Source organism: Chenopodium album, chromosome 9 (genome assembly GCF_948465745.1).
Source record: "Chenopodium album chromosome 9, dcCheAlbu1.1, whole genome shotgun sequence".
Classification (NCBI taxonomy): Eukaryota; Viridiplantae; Streptophyta; class Magnoliopsida; order Caryophyllales; family Amaranthaceae; genus Chenopodium; species Chenopodium album.
This window is the reverse complement of record NC_137842.1, coordinates 72,205,869-72,227,927: the sequence shown is the minus strand read 5'-3', so window position 1 is coordinate 72,227,927 and position 22,059 is coordinate 72,205,869. Positions and strand designations below refer to the sequence as shown.

The following is a 22,059-nucleotide window of genomic DNA, read 5'->3' as shown; positions in this document are numbered from 1 at the left end:
ACAAATAATAATAGTGTATTGAAAATCTCCCTCCGTCTAGAAATTATGTGTGAAAGAGAAAAATATTATAAAATGATAATGAAGTTAAAAGGAAGAGAAATAGTAATATTAATGTGAGTGAGGTTTTCACTTTTAGCAATAGACCACTTAAAATAAACAATACTCCGTAGATATTATTTTCATGTGGTTCAAATCTGTTACACTTATAGTGGTAGTATATCCTGAAATTGAGGAGGAATAAGATTTCAAACCCAAAATCATGCCTAAATCATGAATAAAATCATAAAAAAAAATCTTTTTATTTTTATTTTTATTTTTTTTATACAAAGTGCGAGTATATCTAAAACTTAAGACCAACTTCGATTCGACTCTATCACACCATATACACCAAAAAAAAAAAAAAAAAAAAAAATCATTTACTATGTTACTCCATGTACTCAAATAAAGTACTTGATTCGTCTTTAGAAGAAAAAAAAATAAAAAGAACTTTTAGAAACGAAAAGAGTAGAAGTAATTGATCCGTAAAGAGTGGAACACTTTAGACTAAAGAGCCCACACCGCACCCGTAATCAGGTTTGTCATCCACACTTGTGCATCACACGTCGCAATTTCAGAAACGAAAACTCTCATTTTCTCTCTCCAAACCGCTTCCGTATAAGCTACTGCTACTGCAACTTCTACCATTATTACTACCTCTTTCAGAGCTAGGGTTTCTTCAAATTCTGCAACAATGGAGGTTCTTAATTTCTGAGTTTAATCTCTAAATTACTAAAATTTCGAAGGAGAGAGAAAATGACTGTTGAGTATACATGTTGCGAGACGCATTTCTTCGTGAATATAGGAATCATCGTTTTTCTGGTGATTTTTGCTGGATTAATGTCTGGTCTTACTTTAGGGCTCATGTCAATGAGTCTTGTTGATCTCGAAGTTCTTGCTAAGTCTGGTACTCCTAAGGATCGTAAACATGCTGGTATAATTTCCAATTCTACTCTGTTATTACTAATTTTTTGATTAATTTTGATTTTAGTTGCATAATTATGCCAATGCTGTCATTTTGATTTCGCGTGCTTTTGAAAATTATGTTTGGTATGTTTGATTTTGTATGTTGATTATTTTTGGTTTAATTTATAGAAATTTTGGAGAATTTTGTATGTTAAATAATGTTCAATTCATGTTATTATTAGTTAGAGTAACATAAACTGGTCTAAATTACTAGAAAAGCTACAGTTGTTCGAAATTGATTACTTGCAAATGGCTTTGATTTTGATTTTGGTTGGTTTGGGTTGCAAAGGCAGTGTTCTTTTCGAGATCGGACTGTTATATGTGTTTATGTATTGAGGAAGGGAGTGATGTCTAATGTGTTTGTGATGTAGGTTATTGTTCTTCGTGAGGAGAAGCGTTCATATTAGAAAAAATGACTAGAATTCTTGCAAATTTAGTGCCTTGATAACAATAGCTGAACTTGTGGTAGTCAGCCAGCTTCAAGATGGCTAGATTGAACTAGAAATATCCTAGGTTCCAGTCTTTTCATTGTGCAATAGCATCCTAATTCTAATTAAATTTCGTGGAAAGAGTTACTTCGAGAAGATATAGAGCATGTAAAATGCAAGAAAAGGAATTGTTGGAAGTTTACTTTCTACTGAACTGTTTCAGTTATCTAGGATTCACTTGTAATTTGTAGTTGATTGGATATATCTTATCTTCTTATTTAAGGGCTTTGGTGCTGGTGTACGTGTTTAGCATAGAGTGTTGAGGTCTTGAGGATATGGACCAACACAAAAAGGGTTAAGACTTAAGAGTCTTAAGAGCATTTGGAAACGGAGGTAGTATGTTGCTAAAGAATATTTGAAGAATAGGTTGGTTTATGTCTCAGTTTGTAGGTTACCCAAATGTTGAGACGTGGTTTATAAATCACTTTTTTTTTTGGTAATAGTATGTTGATATTAGTTTTCAGAAATATTGAAGCTTTTTAATTTTATATTTACATTTTTTTTTTGGTGCTATCATTGTAAAGCTTCAAAATTATTGTATATTGCTCCTAATGAAAACTTCCCCCTCTTCTCATGATAGAGAAGATATTGCCTGTTGTTAAAAATCAGCATCTACTACTCTGTACCCTGCTTATCTGCAATGCTGCTTCTATGGAGGTATTTTCATGCTCATATTGTATGTCTAACGCACTAACTTTGTAGAAAATACAAGCTAAAAAAATCCAAACCCTACTTTTGCAGGCACTTCCAATTTTTCTAGATAGTTTGGTTACAGCCTGGGGTGCCATCCTCATTTCAGTTACTTTGATACTTCTGTTTGGCGAGGTTAGTTTTTGAGACTTTGCTATGCCATCCAGAATATAAGTTGCTAGTAATATCCACATTTACGTAAAGATTCCAACTAACTCTATCTAAAACTGCATTGACATTGGCAGTTTGTCACTTGGTAATCAATATAAATTTTTAACTAAAAGGGCCTATGATGTTTTATTGACAGTATAAAGAATGACATCAATGTTGTATAGGTATTGCATAATGATTTATATATTAGATAATGAAAACTCACCTTAGATGACCTATGCTTCGGATTGGAGAGAGTACTATAACACTATAACAGCATAACTCTTAAAGAGATATTGTCAGTGTGAGTGGATTTTGTACTGCCGTTTATGTGAGGCTGTAGCATTCCACCCATTCTGCTTAGATGATCAAACCTTGTCCGAAAAGAAAGCTTTTTAGTCATTAGGGATTACATGTACCACTACTACCTGATTGGAAGTAGAGCTGTTTCCTGATCAAGGGTATTTTTGTCTGAGTAGTACTGTGTAATTGACGTTTTTTGTACAACAAGTATATTTCCTATCATGTTAACGTTTTCGTAAATTTTTAATATAAACGGTGTTCCATTGCAAATGCAGATTATACCACAGTCAGTTTGTTCTCGTCATGGTTTAGCGATTGGTGCAACAGTAGCGCCTTTTGTTCGTGTTCTTGTTTGGATTTGCTTTCCTGTTGCCTATCCGATAAGCAAGGTTTATGTTTCCTCTTATGTTTTTTCTGTTTTACTTGATTACTCTGGAGACGCTTTTGAAGTTTCCTATCATTTCATGGCCATTTATGTCATTATGTTGATTGCTTGTTAATATTCTCGTCTGCAGCTGCTAGACTATCTTCTAGGTCATGGACATGTGGCTCTTTTCCGAAGAGCTGAATTGAAGACACTTGTCGATTTCCATGGAAATGAGGTCTGTGTTTGATTATAAAATAATCTTTTCTTATGATATTTCTTTTAAATTTATTATTGTAGGAACCCATACCCTTTTTTCTCTCAGATAAACCAGGATCGTGAAATCCAATGAGAAGAGGCTAAAAGTGTCTAAAAACACTAAAGTAGGGTGTTTTCCTTAGAGAGGAGGGGTTGAGAAAAGAGTCATCCCTGATTCCCTGTAAAGTAAGAGTTTGATTCAAGTAAAAAAAAAAAGAATTGCTAATGCCCCTAAGTTAATGATCTTATCCACAGTATCAAGAATGGAGAAACGATGCAAAAAATCTGATGTCACAAAGTCATCATTTCTAGTCCTTCAAAATCTGATGTCACAAAATCATTTCAATCCTATAACTTCAAAAAACACAATTTTTGTTAAGGGATCAGCTTCCACACTTTAACTATCCCTTTTTCCATCCGTTCCAAGTTATAACATGTATTTGGTCGATCCTGAACCCAGCAAACCTTTTAGGACAACAAATCATGCCAAATAGAGCATCTAGGGAAAGGAACTAGGAGGTCATTGGCTGATTCTTCACCATGTTCGAAAAGACTTGCGCTACTAGCAGTCTAGCACTATTGACTTTTCATTTTTCTTGTGGATCTCTCTCAGAATTTTCCCTTCCATGTGACAAGCAACGTACCCTGTTAAATCCAAAGGGGCTTAGCCTTCAATTTTGGAATTTTTTGACCTTTTTTTAGCCCTGAAATAAAAATTGTCGAGATGTTTACTATGGTCCCTAATACCATCCGGGAGTCCAATTAGGTGGGTGGAAACATCCAATTTGACTTAAAACAGTCAATTTACCAATTCGCAACTTGCACCGATTTTGTGAACTCAAGCCTACCATGGACATTTAAGACATCATATAATGGTCATATATGGTTTCAAACGACATTATATGACCGTAAGATGTATTCCCTAGACTCTCAACACTTTTCGCCACCGGCCCCATAACCTCAAAATTCCCTCAAGAAGCGTGGATAATACCCTTCAATTTTGGAATTTTTTGACCTTTTTTTGCCCTGAAATAAAAATTGCCGAGATGTTTACCATGGTCCCTAATACCATCCGAGAATCCAATTAGGTAGGTAGAACCATCCAATTTGACTTAAAACAGTCAATTTACCAATTCGCAACTTGCACCGATCTTGTGAACTCAAGCCTACCATGGACATTTAAGACATCATATAATGGTCACATATGGTTTCAAACGACATTATATGACCTTAAGTTGTATTCCCTAGAGTTTCAACACTTTTCGCCACCGGGCCCCGTAACCTCAGAAATCCCTCAAGAAGCGGGGATAATAGCCTTCAATTTTGGAATTTTTTGCCTTTTTTTTGCCCTAAAATAAAAATTGCGGAGATGTTTACCATGGTCCCTAATACCATATGGGAGTCCAATTAGGTGGGTGGAACCATCCAATTTGACTTAAAATAGTCAATTTACCAATTTGCAACTTGCACTGATTTTGTGAACTCAAGCCTACCATGGACATTTAAGTCATCATATAATGGTCATATATGGTTTCAAACGACATTATATGACCTTACAATGTATTCCCTATAGTCTCAACACTTTTCGCCACCGGGCCCCATAACCTCAAAAATCCATTAAGAAGCGTGGATAATATCCTTCAATTTTGGAATTTTTTGACCTTTTTTTACCCTGAAATAAAAATTGCAGACATGTTTACCATGGTCCCTAATACCATCCGGGAGTCTAATTAGGTGGGTGGAACCATCCAATTTGACTTAAAACAGTCAATTTACCAATTCGCAACTTGCATCGATTTTGTGAACTCAAGCCTACCATGGACATTTATGATATCATTTAATTGTCATATATGGTTCCAAACGACATTATATTACCCTAAGATGTATTCCCTAGAGTCTCAAAACTTTTCGCCACCGGGCTCCGTAACCTCATAAATCCCTAAAAAAGCGTGGATAACTTCAATTTTGGAATTTTTTTACCTGTTTTTGCCTTGAAATAAAAATTGTCGAGATTTTTATTATGGTCCCTAATACCATCCGGGAGTCCAATTAGGTGGGTGGAACCATCCAATTTGACTTAAAACCGTCAATTTACCAATTCGCAACTTGCACCGATTTTGTGAACTAAAGCCTACCATGGACATTTATGACATCATTTAATTGTCATATATGGTTCCAAACGACATTATATGACCCTAAGATGTATACGACATTATATGACCCTAAGATGTATTCCCTTGATTCTCAACAATTTTCACCAACGAGCCCCGTAACTTCAAAAATCCCTCAAAAAGCGTGGATAACAACACAACTTTAATTTTGGAATTTTTTGACCTTTTTTTTGCCCTGAAATAAAAATTGCCGAGATGTTTACCATAGTCCCTTATACCATCCGGGAGTCCAATTAGGTGGGTGGAACCATCCAATTTGACTTAAAACAGTCAATTTACCAATTCGCAACTTGCACCGATTTTGTGAACTCAAGCCTACCATGGACATTTATGACATCATTTAATTGTCATATATGGTTCCAAACGACATTATATGACCCTAAGATGTATTCCCTAGAGTCTCAACAAATTTCACCAACGGGCCCCGTAACTTCAAAAATCCCTCAAAAAGCGTGGATAACAACCTTCAATTTTGGAATTTTTTGACCTTTTTTTTGCCCTGAAATAAAAATTGCCGAGATGTTTACCATGGTCCCTTATACCATCCGGGAGTCCAATTAGGTGGGTGGAATCATCCAATTTGACTTAAAACATTCAATTTACCAATTCGCAACTTGCACTGATTTTGTGAACTCAAGCCTACCATTGACATTTAAGACATCATATAATAGTCATATATGGTTTCAAACGACATTATATGACCTTAATATGTAACTCCTAGAGTCTCAACACTTTTCGCCACCGGGCCCCATAACCTCAAAAATCCCTTAAAAAGCGTGGATAATAGCCTTCAATTTTGGAATTTTTTGACCTTTTTTTGCTCTGAAATAAAAATTGCCGAGATGTTTACCATGGTCCCTAATACCATCCGGGAGTCCAATTAGGTGGGTAGAATTATCCAATTTGACTTAAAACATTCAATTTACCAATTCGCAACTTGCACTGATTTTGTGAACTCAAGCCTACCATTGACATTTAAGACATCATATAATAGTCATATATAGTTTCAAACGACATTATATGACCTTAATATGTAACTCCTAGAGTCTCAACACTTTTCGCCACCGGGCCCATAACCTCAAAAATCTCTCAAAAAGCGTGGATAATAGCCTTCAATTTTGGAATTTTTGGACCTTTTTTTGCTCTGAAATAAAAATTGCCGAGATGTTTACCATGGTCCCTAATACCATCCGGGAGTCCAATTAGGTAGGTGGAACCATCCAATTTGCCTTAAAACAATCAATTTACCAATTCGCAACTTGCACCGATTTTGTTAATTCAAGCCTACCATGGACATTCAAGACCATATAATGGTCATATATGGTTCCAAACGACATTATATGACCCTAAGATGTATTCCATAGAGTCTCAACACTTTTCGCCACCGGGCCCCATAATCTCAAAAATCCCTCAAAAAGCGTTGATAATAGCCTTCGATTTTGGAATTTTTTGTCCTTTTTTTGTCCTGAAATAAAAGTTGCCGAGATGTTTACCATGTTCCCTAATACCATCCGGGAGTCCAATTAGATGGGTTGAGCCATCCAATTTGACTTAAAACAGTCAATTTACCAATTAACAACTTGCACCGATTTTATAAATTCAAGCCTACCATGGACATTCAAGACATCATATAATGGTCATATATGGTTTCAAACGACATTTAAGATGTATTCCCTAGAGTCTCAACACTTTTCGCCACCGGGCCCCGTAATCTCAAAAATCTCTCAAAAAGCGTGGATAATAGCCTTCAATTTTGGAATTTTTTTAACCTTTTTTTGCCCTGAAATAAAAATTGCCGAGATGTTTACCATGATCCCTAATACCATTCGGAAGTCCAATTAGGTGGGTGGAACCATCCAATTTGACTTAAAACAGTTGATTTACCAATTCGCAACTTGCATCGATTTTGTGAACTCAAGCCTACCATGGACATTTAAGACATAATATAATGATCATATATGGTTTCAAACGACATTATATGACTTTAAGATGTATTCCCTAGAGTCTCAACATTTTTCGCCACCGGGCCCCATAACCTCAAAAATCCCTCAAAAAGAGTGGATAATAGCCTTCAATTTTGGAAATTTTTGACCTTTTTATGTCCTGACATAAAAATTGCCGAGATTTTTGCCATGGTCTCTAATACCATCCGGGAGTCCAATTAGTTGGGTGGAACCATCCAATTTGACTTAAAACAGTCAATTTACCAATTCGCAACTTCCACCGATTTTGTAAATTCGAGTCTACCATGGACACTCAAGACATCATATAATGGTCATATATGGTTTCAAACGACATTATATGACCCTAAGATGTATTCCATAGAGTCTCAATACTTTTCGCCACCGGGCTCCATAACCTCAAAAATCCCTCAAAAAGAGTGGATAACCTTCAATTTTGGAATTTTTTGGCCTTTTTTTATCCTGAAATAAAAATTGCCGAGATGTTTACCATGGTCCTAATACCATCCGGGAGTCCAATTAGGTGGGTTGAACCATCCAATTTGACTTAAAACAGACAATTTACCAATTCGCAACTTGCACTGATTTTGTAAATTCAAGCCTACCATGGACATTCAAGACTTCATATAATGGTCATATATGGTTTCAAACGACATTATATAACCTTAATATCTAACTCTTAGAGTCTCTTAACACTTTTCGCCACCGGGCTCCATAACCTCAAAAATCCCTCAAAAAGCGTGGATAATACCCTTCAATTTTGGAATTTTTTGATCTTTTTTTATCCTGAAATAAAAATTGCCGAGATGTTTACCATGGTCCTTAATACCGACCGGGAGTCCAATTAGGTGGGTGGACCCATCCAATTTTACTTAAAACATTCAATTTACCAATTCGCAACTTGCACCGATTTTGTGAACTCAAGCCTACCATGGACATTGATGACATAATTTAATTGTCATGTATGGTTCCAAACGACATTATATGACCCTAAGATGTATTTCCTAGAATTTCAACATTTTTCGCCATCGGGCCCCGTAACCTTAAAAATTCCTCAAAAAGCGTGGATAATACCCTTCAGTTTTGGAATTTTTTGACCTTTTTTTTCCCTGAAATTTAAATTGGCGAGATGTTTACCATGGTCCCTAATATCATCCGGGAGTCCAATTAGGTGGGTGGAACCATCCAATTTGCCTTAAAACAGTCCATTTACCAATTCGCAACTTGCACCGATTTTGTTAATTCAAGCCTACCATGGACATTCAAGACATCATATGATGGTCATATATGGTTTCAAACGACATTATATGAACCTAAGGTGTATTCCATAGAGTCTCAACACTTTTCGCCACCGGGCCCCATAACCTCAAAAATCCATTTAAAAGCGTGGATAATAGCCTTCAATTTTGGAATTTTTTGACCTTTTTTTGTCCTGAAATAAAAATTGCCGAGATGTTTACCATGGTCCCTAATACCATCCGGGAGTCCAATTAGGTGGGTGGAATCATCCAATTTGACTTAAAACAGTCAATTTACCAATTCGTAACTTGCACCGATTTTGTGAACTCAAGGCTACCATGGACATTTATGACATCATTTAATTGTCATATATGGTTCCAAACGACATTATATGACCCTAAGATGATTTCCCTAGAGTCTTAACACTTTTCGCCACCGGGCCTTGTAACCTTAAAATCCCTCAAAAAGCGTGGATAATATCTTTCAATTTTGGAATTTTTTGACCTTTTTTTTGCCCTGAAATAAAAATTGCCGAGATGGTTACCATGGTCCCTTATACCTTCCGGGAGTCCAATTAGGTGAGTGGAACCATCCAATTTGACTTAAAACAATCAATTTACCAATTCGCAACTTGCACCGATTTTGTGAACTCTAGCCTACCATGGAAATTAATGACATCATTTAATTGTCATATATGGTTCCAAACGACATTATATGACCCTAAAATGTATTCCCTAGAGTCTCAACACTTTTCGCCACCGGGCCCCGTTACGTCAAAAATCCCTCAAAAAGCTTGGATAATAGCCTTCAATTTTGGAATTATTTGACCTTTTTTTGCCTAAAAATAAAAATTATCGAGTTGTTTACCATGGTCTCTGATACCCTGAGGGAGTCCAATTGAGTAGGTGGAACCATCCAATTTGCCTTAAAATGGTCAATTTATTAATTCGCAACTTGCACCGATTTTGTGAATTCAAGCCTATCATGGACATTCAAGACATCATATAATGGTCATATATGGTTTCAAACGACATTATATGACCCTAAGATGTATTACATAGAGTCTCAACACTTTTCGCCACCGGGCCCTATAACCTCAAAAGTCCCTCAAAAAGCGTTGATAATAGCCTTCAATTTTGGAATTTTTTGTCCTTTTTTTGTCTTGAAATAAAAATTGCCGAGATGTTTACCATGGTCCCTAATACCATCCGGGAGTCCAATTAGGTGGGTGGAGCATATTTTGATAATTGTAAGTTTTCACATGTTAAACGCTCATGTAATACCGTAGCTTACTCGATTGCTAGATGGGATACGAGTGATCATGTGGAGTATGTTTGTTTAGACTCTTTTCCCCAAAGTATTACAACTTTGGTGGAATTGGACCTCCTTTAATTCAATAAAATGCTCTATCGGTTATCAAAAAATAAAACAGTCAATTTACCAATTCGCAACTTGCACCGATTTTATAAATTCAAGCCTACCATGGACATTCAAGACATCATATAATGGTCATATATGGTTTCAAACGACATTATATGACCCTAAGATGTATTCCCTAGAGTCTCAACACTTTTCGCCACCGGGCCCCGTAATCTCCAAAATCCCTCAATAGCGTGGATAATAGCCTTCAATTTTGGAATTTTTGGACCTTTTTTTGCCCTGAAATAAAAATTGCCGAGATGTTTACCATGGTCCCTAATACCATCCGGGAGTCCAATTAGGTGGGTGGAACCATCCAATTTGACTTAAAACAGTCAATTTACCAATTCGTAACTTGCACTGATTTTGTGAACTCAAGCCTACCATGGACATTTATGACATCATTTTATTGTCATATATGGTTCCAAACGACATTGTATGATCCTAAGATGTATTCCCTAGAGTCTCAACACTTTTCGCCGCCGGGTCTTGAATCTCAAAAATCCCTCAAAAAGCGTTGATAATACCCTTCAATTTTGGAATTTTTTGACCTTTTTTTGTTCTAAAATAAAAATTGACGAGATGTTTACCATGGTCCCTAATACCATCCGGGAGTCCAATTAGGGGGGTGGAACTATCCAATTTGACTTAAAACAGTCGATTTACCAATTCGCAACTTGCACCGATTTTGTGAACTCAATCCTACCATGGACATTTAAGACATCATATAATGGTCATATATGGTTTGAAACGACATTATATGACCTTAAGATGTATTCCCTAGAGTCTCAACACTTTTCGCCATCGGGCCCCATAACCTCAAAAATTCCCTTAAAAAGCGTGGATGGAAGTACCTTGGACCTCCAATTGGCTTGGACTGGGGAATTAAGTTGTCCTTCAAGGTATATCAAGTTGTGCTTTGTTAATTCTATCAGTGTCAGTGAGAGAATGGACCTGTTTTTTTGATTAGTGAATTTGAGCCTCCACCAGTATTTCCTTCTTATAGTTGAAGACTTGTAGAGGCCCAAGCTACTGCTATCCCAGTCTTTAAACATGATTGATTCTGTGGAAATATGTTGATTGAAAATTTGAAATATGGATATCTACCTTTAACGAGACATCTTATGATTATAGAACCCAACCTTTCTCTAGCTACACTTCTTTTCAACTTCAGAGGTTAACAACACCTGTGGCCGCTAATTGAAGAAGGTAAGAAAATTTCTTAGATGAACAAGTTGATGAACTCCTAAATGCTCATTACAATCAATAGAAAACTGTTTGTGCAAGGAAGCATTCTAACACCTTCCTGAAAATACCAACTGAAGTGAGCACTTTTGGGAGGAGGTTTAATTAGGTTACAATGGTCAAAGAGCTTAAACCTAGCTTGAGCGAGGTCTTCCACTTTCAGATCAGGCATTTTGACCAGATAACCTTCATGTAAACACCGTGGAGTGTCTTATAACTCCAATTATTCCTACAGGATGTGACAACAGGTGTTGGTTTTTATTTTAAACAATATGGGATGTTTTGTATGCAGTGTTAGCCATCATAGCAAGGCCTATTTTGTTCTATTGCAGCTCTAATGTTATGGCGACTATTGCCTTGATATATCGATCCATCATGTAACCATATATCCATTCTTTATTTGTTGAAAACAGGCTGGAAAAGGTGGTGAATTAACGCATGATGAAACTACTATTATTGCTGGAGCGCTTGAAATGTCTGAGAAGACAGCTGGTGACGCAATGACTCCTATATCTGAGATATTTGCTGTTGACATCAATGCCACATTGGATAGGTGCAATATGTTATCACAATTTATAGTAATAAATAAACATATACGAAGTATATGTGTATTTTTTTCATCAGCCCTGCTCAGGAAAATAAAATTGCTATATTTAAGCTTATAGTATCTCCTTTGCAGGGTCACAATGAACGCAATTCTGGATAATGGCCATAGCCGAATTCCAGTATTTTATGAGCAGCAAACAAATATTATCGGACTTGTTCTGGTACATTCAGTGTTGTTTTCTTCATTCAACTTTGCTGCTTCATCCCATAACACTGCATTGAATTTGATTTCACAGTAATTCCTACAGCTTTTTTTCCTGTTGCTTTTGAGAATCGAGATGAGCCATATTTGACAGTATATTACTAATTTTATTACAAATGAATATTGCATAGATGAGATAACAGTGTAGAATAGGGAAACAGAGGGAAAGTTCTCACCATAATAATATAGATTTCACCTTATATAAGAGAATGAATTTTGGAGATTGTAGTATGGAAGCAGAGGACAAAACCTCCTGAACATGAATATCTGCAAATCCTCCCAATTATATTGCATCTTCAGCTATACACTCCTTTGTAAGAATGTAGCTGAAAAAGATGAAATATGAACTTTCTTTTCCATCAAATGCACTAAATGGGTAGAAATGTGAACTTGCTTTCTCTTCACACTTACCAATATATCTCTCTAGCCAAGTGTAAGTGTGTAACAAACCCAGGCATATTTAGTTATCACATTTGATCCAAAATATCTTGCTTCAAAGAAAGTGTGTGATTGAGCAATGGTGGATAATAAGGTGGTCTGCTGTCCTTAGTCTGTTATTTTTGTTTGGGCAATCCTTGTGATTTAATTTTGTCAATATATACTGCAGTATGTCTTCTAACAATGATTGCTTAACAATTTCAGGTGAAAAATCTGTTAACTATTGATCCAGAAGATGAAATACCTTTAAAGAGTGTAACAATTCGCAAAATTCCAAGGTATGTGTAGGGACTTGCATTCAAATGATGTTTGTTACTCAAAAGTTCAAAGCAATTAAAATTATTCCCTCCTATTCTTTATTTAACTCACTATTTTTGCTCTCTTTCTTGTATGGCAATGGAAATTCTCTTTTTTACCCGTATTCTATTGCATGGTTCACTACTTATTCTATATGGAGTAATCCAAATGTCTCGTAACAACTTTCTCTTATCATGTTAAATAGAAAGGTATAGGGATTATATGATATTGAATTCCTGGTAGATTCCCAAATATACATGTCGAATAATTTAATATGTGCACTTTGCATTTTATCATGTAGATTTTCATATTTGTGTCTCTTATGTAGGGTACTTGAAACATTGCCTCTATATGACATACTGAATGAGTTTCAGAAAGGCCACAGCCACATGGCAGTAGTCATTCGGCATGTGAACAAACCAGAGGTGCCGCTAGTCAATGGTAATTCTGTGGGAGGTAATTCCTGGTCTGTGACCTGCTTCATTACTAATGAGTTTCTTTTAATCATTAAAGACTAGATACGTCCTTAAAAACATTATTGAGGGATACTGAATTCCTGTTTGGAAAAAAAAAAAAAAAATCCACCGATCATTGCATGATTCAATTTCCTTATCCCAAAAGACTGGATTCAACCTTAAAACCCTTTATCTAGCCAGACAGTTTTTTTGTCAATTGCCTCCGAACTTCCTTGGTGCTTCTAAAAGCTTAACAAAACGTCTGGAGGAGATGAACATGTAATAATTATTACTCCGTTTTTGTCCTTTATCCTTTATGTAGATTCAGTGAAAGAGGTAAAGGTGGTCATTGACGATGATGATGAGCAACAGGGTACTCTAGAGAAGGCAAAGAGTCTGAAACAGAAAAGAAACTTCTACAAGTGGAAGAGCTTCCCAAACAGTAACAAATCGAACAAGGGAGTGAGGGCCAAGAAATGGAATAGGGATATATATTCAGACATCTTAGAGGTTGAGCAGCCTTTGCCAAAGCCTGATGAAGAAGAAGCGATCGGGATTATCACTTTGGAAGATGTCATTGAAGAGCTATTACAGGTAATTGAATACTGTATAATGTTTGTCTTCTCCCTAAATTTGTCTTAAACTAGCTTGACTTACTGGATGAAACTGTCGGAAATTGGTTAAAATGGTGTATTTGCAGGAGGAGATTTATGACGAGACAGACCATCCTATTGATGATTCATGACACTTGGCTATACAAGTGAATATCTTAATTATAGATGATATAACCATTATCAGTCCAAAAGAGGAGGATTAAATTTCCGACAAAACAATTTGTCAATCCGAAGCTAGGTTAGGTCTTAGGTGGTCTGAGGCTGGAATGTATGATACATGCCATCATCAATATAGGTACTTTGTTTTGTGAATGTGTTGTAAATGTAAGCTAAGTTAGCTAACAGTTGCTGATGGTCTCGCTTCGTTTGAGGTGAATCCATTAAATTACGAAAATCTATTAGCGCGTGTAAGCTGTTTTTAGGACAAATAATAGAATTAATGCTTGACTAATTTCTCGACTTCCCTTTTTGTGCAATCTCAACATCACTGGGGTCACTAATACCCTTGAATTCTTGTGTGAATTAAAATTATGTGAGGTTACTTGTTGAACAGGTTTGGAATAGGTAAATGATTTCTGATAATGAAACATTATCAGCTTATTTTGGCGTATTCAAATACTATCATATCACATGGTATTATTATATACTCGTACAAAGTATTTTGTATTTATATATTTTTAATATAAAGTCTTCTTATACAGATGACTAGGTCAATAATTGTATTAGGTAATAAAGGTTGCTTTCAAGCCTTTAACACAAAGCTGGTTTAATTGGAATGGTAAGACGCAAGAAAGAGAATAATTGCATATGGGGTTAAAGGCTCGAGGGATATAGAAACCAGATTTTATCTAATTTATTGCTTTTCATAATTCTTATACCGAAAATAAAGGGATATTACATAAGTAGTACGTGATTACCCTTTTTCCCATTTTATGCAAGATTCAAGATTGTTGTGATCTTTTACGTTCAAATACAGTAATTAAAATGATCTTATCTGAATAGAGGAGAACAAATCTAATCCGATTAGAAAAATATCCGATTTAAAGTTTAACTTGCATGGTTTAACATGACTCGAATTTGAAATAGACCTGACCTGATTTGACTTAATCGAACTCAACTCGAATACTCGAACTGATACCTTTACTTTACATAAGATTCTTCTGTGACATTATACATTGAACAATATAAAAAGTCACTATCAATTCGATGCAGCGGTTTAAACCTTTGCATAAATTCATCTTTCAAGAATATAACAAGTCATCTTAGGTCTAACTTTGGTCACATCCACATTTAAAATTATAGTCGCGACCTCGAACGGGTTCCTATCGCTAACTACTCAACAAACTTATTTATACATAATTATAAGAAATATTATTAGTGCAATTAGTCATACTAGAAATTTATATGCGTAGAATCTATATTACTTAAGGAGGAACAAAAGGTATCCACACGTGGTGAGAAATTGGTTTACTAAACTAATACGTACCTTTGGTAGTCGTTGTAACGTGACTATCAAGTGCTTTGTTTTATCAATTATCACATTAAAGTTAGTAAATATTTAATTAAGAACATGCCTAATAAAGAAAATATTGGAAAATGTCTAACAAAGTAAGGAAAAAAGAAAGAAAATTGGAGTGCATATATATAAGAGGCAGTGAGTATCTTGCGGTAGGAGCATGTAGGAGCAACTGAGCAAGGTAGCAACGGAAAAGATGAGAAAGAGGAAATCAAGCAAATTCTACTCATAATTTACACTAGTTTGAAATCTTGAATATGATTTATACCAGAAATTATGTACTTTGTATAGAATAAGATGATTGAGAATTATTTAGTGGATCACTTTATGAACCTTTTGGCTTGTAAATTCTGTTATACATCATGCTATCATGTATGGTATAAAGAATGTAAATATACATGGTGATGATAATTTAAGAAGGCGGGTGCTTATGTATAAAACAAATTATGTCTTTGATGTGTAATTAACAAGTCGGTTTGTACATAATATTTGTTATCGTGTCGTCAAGAGATATGTAAATTCCGGTGTAATGTAGACTTGAATCGGCATGAATATTGTTAATTAACTAAATCTAATGAAAAGTGAATTGGTATGGATATTATATATATATATATAAAATTACTATATTTATTTTTCTTGGATATATATGTAATTATTTAGGTGACAATGTGACATGCATAATTTGGAACTTTTATGTATTCAATTTGTTCTATAGATACGTAGAATAATACCAGCTTGTCTTTCATGTGCCCTCACATGTTAATTTAGGAGTAAGACTTTCAATATAAAAATAATTAAATTATTGGAATTTCCTGTGAACTACTAATTTTTGAAAATAAAAAGAAAATGTTAGACAAAATGGCTATTAGAAAACAAAATATAGACACTAAACATTATACTACTATAAAATCAAATGATTTTCACCAAAAAAATTTAAAATATAATAAAATTTAGCGTAGTTTATTCTACCAGTAGGAACTGCAACTAATTCCTTTAAAGGTGCTGTGTTTGTGATTCGTCTGCAATATTTGCTTCGTAATTCGTGAACATAAATTAATTAAAATTGTACTTAAATTGCCTTTGATTGTTAATCAAGGATATTATCCTTGACATTCTAGTTTAAAACGAATAATTTCAGCTTTACTAACGCTTTGTGAATTGTAGAACAAGTATTGTAAGCCTTGAACAAGTGCAAGCAAGAACATCATTAATGCAAGGACAATTATTAAAAATATTTTATGAATTAGAATATCCACAAGGAACATTACTCACGCAAATAAGCCACTATTAATCTACTACTACGTCTATTAAAATTGACTGAATAAATAATAGAAGATGCTCGTATAGTTTATGACATCACTATTACTACTTTTTTTTTTTTTTTTTTTTTGGTATCATTTTTAAACCTAAGTTCAAATAAGAATTCGACAATATTTATAATGTAATTTTGCGAGATATTAAGCGAATCTTTGTCTTATATGCGATCTCACTTAAGCCGAACCTTATTTTGGTTATAACAATATGTTTTAGTAATAAAAATTGTTGTAATTCACAAAAATCAATTTTGATTAGTTTCACAAGTCTTAAGGCCTGTCCACTTCATCTTAATTTCAGTTCAGTTCACTTTACTTCATTTAGTTCAGCTCCAATCAGTTCAGTTCAGTTCAGCTCCTTTCTCTCATAAAATACTCAGTTCAATTTAGTTCAGCTCAGTTCAGTAAATGTGAACAGATCCTTAGTCCACCAAATGCAATCCAGTTCTATAGAATTGTACTATATAGCTTACGAAGTGCCACAAAAGCTATGCCAATTGTTTCATAGTATCATTAATGGAAAGAAATTTGTAAAATCATGACTCCAAATCAAACTGATCACATCACAATTCACAACAAATCGATCAAATCTCATTTTCTACTAAAATTGTTTGCATAATAATATGTCAATTATTATTAATAAAATAAAACTCCATATCAATTTTGATCACATTTTGCTTAAGTAAATCTTATCATTCCTTCTAAAATTGCAATAAATATTCAATCAAGATAATAGAAAAAGGGAAAAATCGTTCAGAGATGGAAATTATAATCAAAATTCATTATTTCTATCTACACAATTAATAACAAATCCCCTAAAAATGGAAAATCCTTCATAACAATAGTTAATAAGTACAATCATGTTGAGTTATTGACCTTTTGATTGACTTTATTTATTTATTTATTATTTTTATTTTTTTTTACCATCCATATATTTCAATTTTAAAACTAGCTATTTTACCGTGAATCCGTGATACAATGATAATAAAAAGGCTATAAGGATTATCTCCTATAAAATAATCTTTCTCCATAAAATTCATTGTGGTATATTTACTTATTTAGATTACATCTACTTGGTACTAGAAAATTTTAATTGTTCTTACATGTTATCACTAATCAACTTGATTACAAACCGTTAATGATGACCTGTTCAATGTGAAAGAGTAGTTACATCACATTGTATGTCATAATCGTGTTCAAATATCAGCTAAACTAATTGTTGAAAATTGTACCAAATAGATTATTATATAAAGAAACATAATCCGAATCTCAAAACACTATCACAGAAACAACTTTTGCTACCTTATATAAACACCATCCAACCTAAAAACTAGCAATTTAGCATATTTCACTACTATCATTATGTTCTTTATCATCCAAACTTTTTATACAACTTACATTTTAACAACTATTATTCTTAATCGCCGCCGTAACACTTTCAATCACTTTTGTTCGAGAATGATGACAAACTAATAGTCTTCACTGCTGTTATACAATTATAAATTTATAAGTACAATGACATCCTATGCACAACTTTCTTGATCTTACCAACTCATAATAATATATCCAATTAAATAAATTACCCATGAAATTAATTAATCTATTATAAATTAATTTTAATTAATTTTGTGAGATGTCGAAATCATTTGTAATAATAATATAAAATTAACCCACAACTTCTATAAAAAATCAAGTCAACGAATTTGATAGAAACATTCACTCCACCTCTTTTCATGTAACATATATTATATCCCAATTATTATAATCAAATTTTTAATATAAGGTAGAAAAATTAATTAAAAGCTTACAACTTTGCTTAAATCTCACAAGTCAAATGTATATCATGCTTGGATAATCTTCAAAGGACATTTTTACAAAATTAATATTATTCTTTTCATTCAATCAATTTATTTGTTCTTCCATATTCCTCTACACTCTGTCACAACCAATTAGCAATATTACTTATAAAAATCAATTAGCATTACAAAACAAAAAATTAATGCTCATAATCTTCTTGCAAGAAACATAATGCAGATTTCTTGACTGAACCTTAGAAATTTCCCCTGTTTTTTTTTTCTTCTTCATCTTCCTGTTCTCTGAACATAAAAATGTCGAATTCGAATCGAAAATGTTTCTCCTTCATACCTTCATCATTTGTATCAATTTACATGATTACTGCTTTCTTCACAATCTCCTTTTTGTCTCTGCTTTATCTAAAGTACCCTCAACAATATATTAATCATTTTGAATACCTTAGGATTGTTAACCTTACTCCAACGACGAAAGAAGCAACAACTCCGTTGTCGGTCAACGATTTCACAACCCCTTCTGTTAGTTTACTGAAGGAGGAGATTGTTGTCAACCCAGAATCAAATCCAGCAACTGCGCCGTTGCTGTCGGATTCCCAATTTCCACCGGATTCTGTTGTCGAAAATCCGGCTCCAAATTCGACATTTGGGCAGGAAGAGAAGGATGATCAGGTTCAACCACCAACTATTGTTGAGATTCCGTCCTTTCCAAATCCGACACCAGAAGTAGTGCAGGATAAGAAAGATGAACAGATTTCACCATCTCCTATAGTCGAAATTCCGTCTCAGAATTTGACAGCAGAGGTAGTGCAGGAAGAGAAAAAAATCGAAAAGATATCAGAAACTCCAGTTGTTGATTCACCTTTGAATGATGCTACAGTCAATTCATCAGTGTCACCAGAAGCATCCGTCGTCGAGGAAGCAAAAATCGAAAAAAATGATCAAACGCAGTCTACATCTCCACCTGAAGCCGTCATTCAGACAGAGAAAAAACAGGAAGAGGCAGAAGAAGATGAGGACGACGAATCAATTGTCGCGTCAATTGACCAATATGATCATCTTTCAAATCCTCCTCACAGTAATTCATCCGAAGAAAGGATGCAGTGGATCAAGTTAAGGCTTCCAGGTTCTAAAGTACTCGAGTCAACACCAAAGACGCGAATGTTTGAGGAAAAGTTACAGCATTACATCAGTGAAAAAAGATGCAGGGTGAATATCTTTATGACATGGATATCGTCAGCCAAGTTTTTTGGCAAGCGCGAAATGTTTTCCTTAGAGAGTGTTGTTAAGGCACACCCTGGAGGTTGTGTCTTCATAGTCTCCAGGATAATGGCCTCGAAACCAGGTAGAGAAATGATTCAACCATTGATAGAACGCGGGCACTTAATCCTGCCAATAGCCCCGGATTTTAACCTTCTGTTTAGTGGAACACCGGCTAATGATTGGCTCCAAAGGCTCAAGGATGGCAAGATGGACCCAGGGAAGATCCCTATTGCTCAAAATTTGTCAAATCTTTTAAGGCTCGTAATCTTGTACAAGTATGGAGGGGTGTATCTTGACACCGATATGATAATACTAAAGGATGTTTCAGGCTTAAGGAATACTATTGGAGTACAAGAATTAGATGAGAAAAAGAAGGTGTGGGTTTCAGTAAACAACGCGGTATTGATCTTTGATAAGGAACATCCTTTGTTGCTAAGGTTCTTGGAAGAGTTCAACTCGACTTTTGACGGGAGTTTATGGGGCCATAATGGACCATACATGGCTACACGAGTTATAAAAAGCACAGTAGATGATTCGCGGTATCAGTTCAATATGATGTCTCCTATGGCATTTTATCCTGTTGATTGGTACAAGATTTACAAGTTGTTTCGAAACTCCACTGGTAAAAGTGATTCAGAATGGGTTACAAACACGTACAACAAGATTATTAGGGAGTCTTATGGTGTTCATCTTTGGAATAAAATGACTCGAAATTTGAAGATCGAAAATGATGGTGCTATTGGGAAAATTATCTCAACTTATTGCATCATTTGTAACCAAGTTTATAGTTCATGAGATTTGATCAATGCTCGCAAATTTGACATTTTTCGATCTTACAGTCAAATTAGTTGTAATAATTCCATTTGTTACACATTTTTTTAGATTCTTTTTTTCCCTTGGATGTTTCAGGATTAATGATATACATTCACATCTTTATAATTATACAGAGAATTATCCTAATTTCGATTTTCTCTTTCATTTTTCGGTCTTGATTATTCGAAGCTTCATACTATCTGTAAACTGTTTGATTTCGTACTAGTTGTATAATGTTTTTGTACATATTCGATCAGATAATACAAAATTTTCATGATTTATTCCAAGAAGAATCTATATTGTTAATTACTCTGTTATTTTTTAAACCTTAACTAAACTGATATAACGTCTTAATCTAATTTAATTAAATAATTTTCATATATAAGCGCCAACCTTATTCTTGGAATCTTCTTAATGTATTCTTCCAAAAATATATTTTGATGCATGTGACATGGTTCGAACAATTACAAGACCGTTGATTTAATTAATATTGATTTTCTTAACTTCTTATATGAACATTAACCAGTGTCAGATTATTTATATTCAGCAAACAACAAAAGAAAAAATATTATATAATTTTTACCTTTTTTTTTTAATTAATTACCATGATAATTAACATATTTTGGTAAAGATAGAACTTTTCCTAATAAGTGCACTATAGATATGATCTTTTCCATAAACGTCTATTTCTTTCTATATCAACAGATAACGAAGATTTTTTTTAATTAATTTGTTATCACATTGATACGTTTACAACATTTCTAATTAGATAATGGTTTGCTGGCAATGGGCTCCCATGGTGTCGTGCTGCCTATCTAAGGTACCAGCGCTAAGGCACAACACAACCTAGTAGTCGTCTTTTGTGTTTTAAAACATGTCACAAGTGTCTATTGTACCTAATTAAGTCGTGTCATGTTAGTCTTTGCAAATTCCCTAAACTCCTACTTTATCACGGAATTTAGCCTACGGATCACGGATGGGACTCCTAAGTGCTGGTCCGCGGCCCCATTACCATCCCTAGTCCAAGCAAAGTTCCTTAGCTTGATAAAGCTAAGACCTTACACAATTTTCTTCTTAATTCTTATTGACCATAAATTCAGTCCACTGCTAAAAGTTGTAAAGCATGTGTTGCACAGGATGTACTACACAATTATTTATATTTACATCTTTCATAATAATAAAAGTATAATATTAATCAATATCATATTATACATTTCCTTTCTCCTAATTTAATTATAACTAGATTAGGGAGTATAAATATAATATAATATAAAGTTAAACAGTAAACATTATGCGTGTGTGCCATAACTGGAGCATCACATGGCCTAGTTATCATATCTGTATTTCTCAGCTTATGAGCTGCAGACGTTGTGCTCAATGTCATGCAACTTGTAACTCAAGCATTATTAATTAATTAGATGGCTAACCACCGAATCTCGTAATT

General features: G+C 34.3%; 2 protein-coding genes across 3 annotated transcripts; both read left to right on the top strand.

Annotated features, from left to right (window-relative positions):
- Nucleotides 1-503: 503 nt before the first annotated feature.
- LOC145559199 (DUF21 domain-containing protein At2g14520-like) lies at nucleotides 504-14,361 on the top strand. 2 transcript variants are annotated; one of them, XM_081620634.1, is made up of 11 exons: nucleotides 504-970; nucleotides 2,071-2,147; nucleotides 2,232-2,315; nucleotides 2,909-3,022; nucleotides 3,149-3,235; nucleotides 11,704-11,843; nucleotides 11,970-12,057; nucleotides 12,741-12,814; nucleotides 13,162-13,289; nucleotides 13,611-13,882; nucleotides 13,989-14,361. In XM_081620634.1, the coding sequence occupies exons 1-11, from the start codon at nucleotides 793-795 to the stop codon at nucleotides 14,031-14,033; spliced, it is 1,287 nt and encodes a 428-aa protein (XP_081476760.1). In that variant the 5' UTR covers nucleotides 504-792; the 3' UTR covers nucleotides 14,034-14,361. The 2 variants fall into 2 exon arrangements, with proteins under 2 accessions (XP_081476760.1, XP_081476761.1); XM_081620635.1 differs by having other exon boundaries at nucleotides 839-970; nucleotides 2,076-2,147.
- Nucleotides 14,362-18,865: 4,504 nt separating this feature from the next.
- LOC145560503 (uncharacterized) lies at nucleotides 18,866-20,902 on the top strand. Its single transcript, XM_081621759.1, has one exon. The coding sequence runs from the start codon at nucleotides 18,900-18,902 to the stop codon at nucleotides 20,595-20,597; it is 1,698 nt and encodes a 565-aa protein (XP_081477885.1). The 5' UTR covers nucleotides 18,866-18,899; the 3' UTR covers nucleotides 20,598-20,902.
- Nucleotides 20,903-22,059: the final 1,157 nt, after the last annotated feature.

Bases quoted from the DNA above. Each gene is read 5' to 3' on its own strand.
- LOC145559199 (XM_081620634.1), top strand. From the start codon at position 793: ATGACTGTTGAGTATACATGTTGCGAGACGCATTTCTTCGTGAATATA. The intron at 2,148-2,231 runs GTATTTTCATGC...CTACTTTTGCAG, and splicing joins GCAATGCTGCTTCTATGGAG to GCACTTCCAATTTTTCTAGA. The intron at 12,815-13,161 runs GTATGTGTAGGG...TCTCTTATGTAG, and splicing joins ACAATTCGCAAAATTCCAAG to GGTACTTGAAACATTGCCTC.
- LOC145560503 (XM_081621759.1), top strand. From the start codon at position 18,900: ATGATTACTGCTTTCTTCACAATCTCCTTTTTGTCTCTGCTTTATCTA.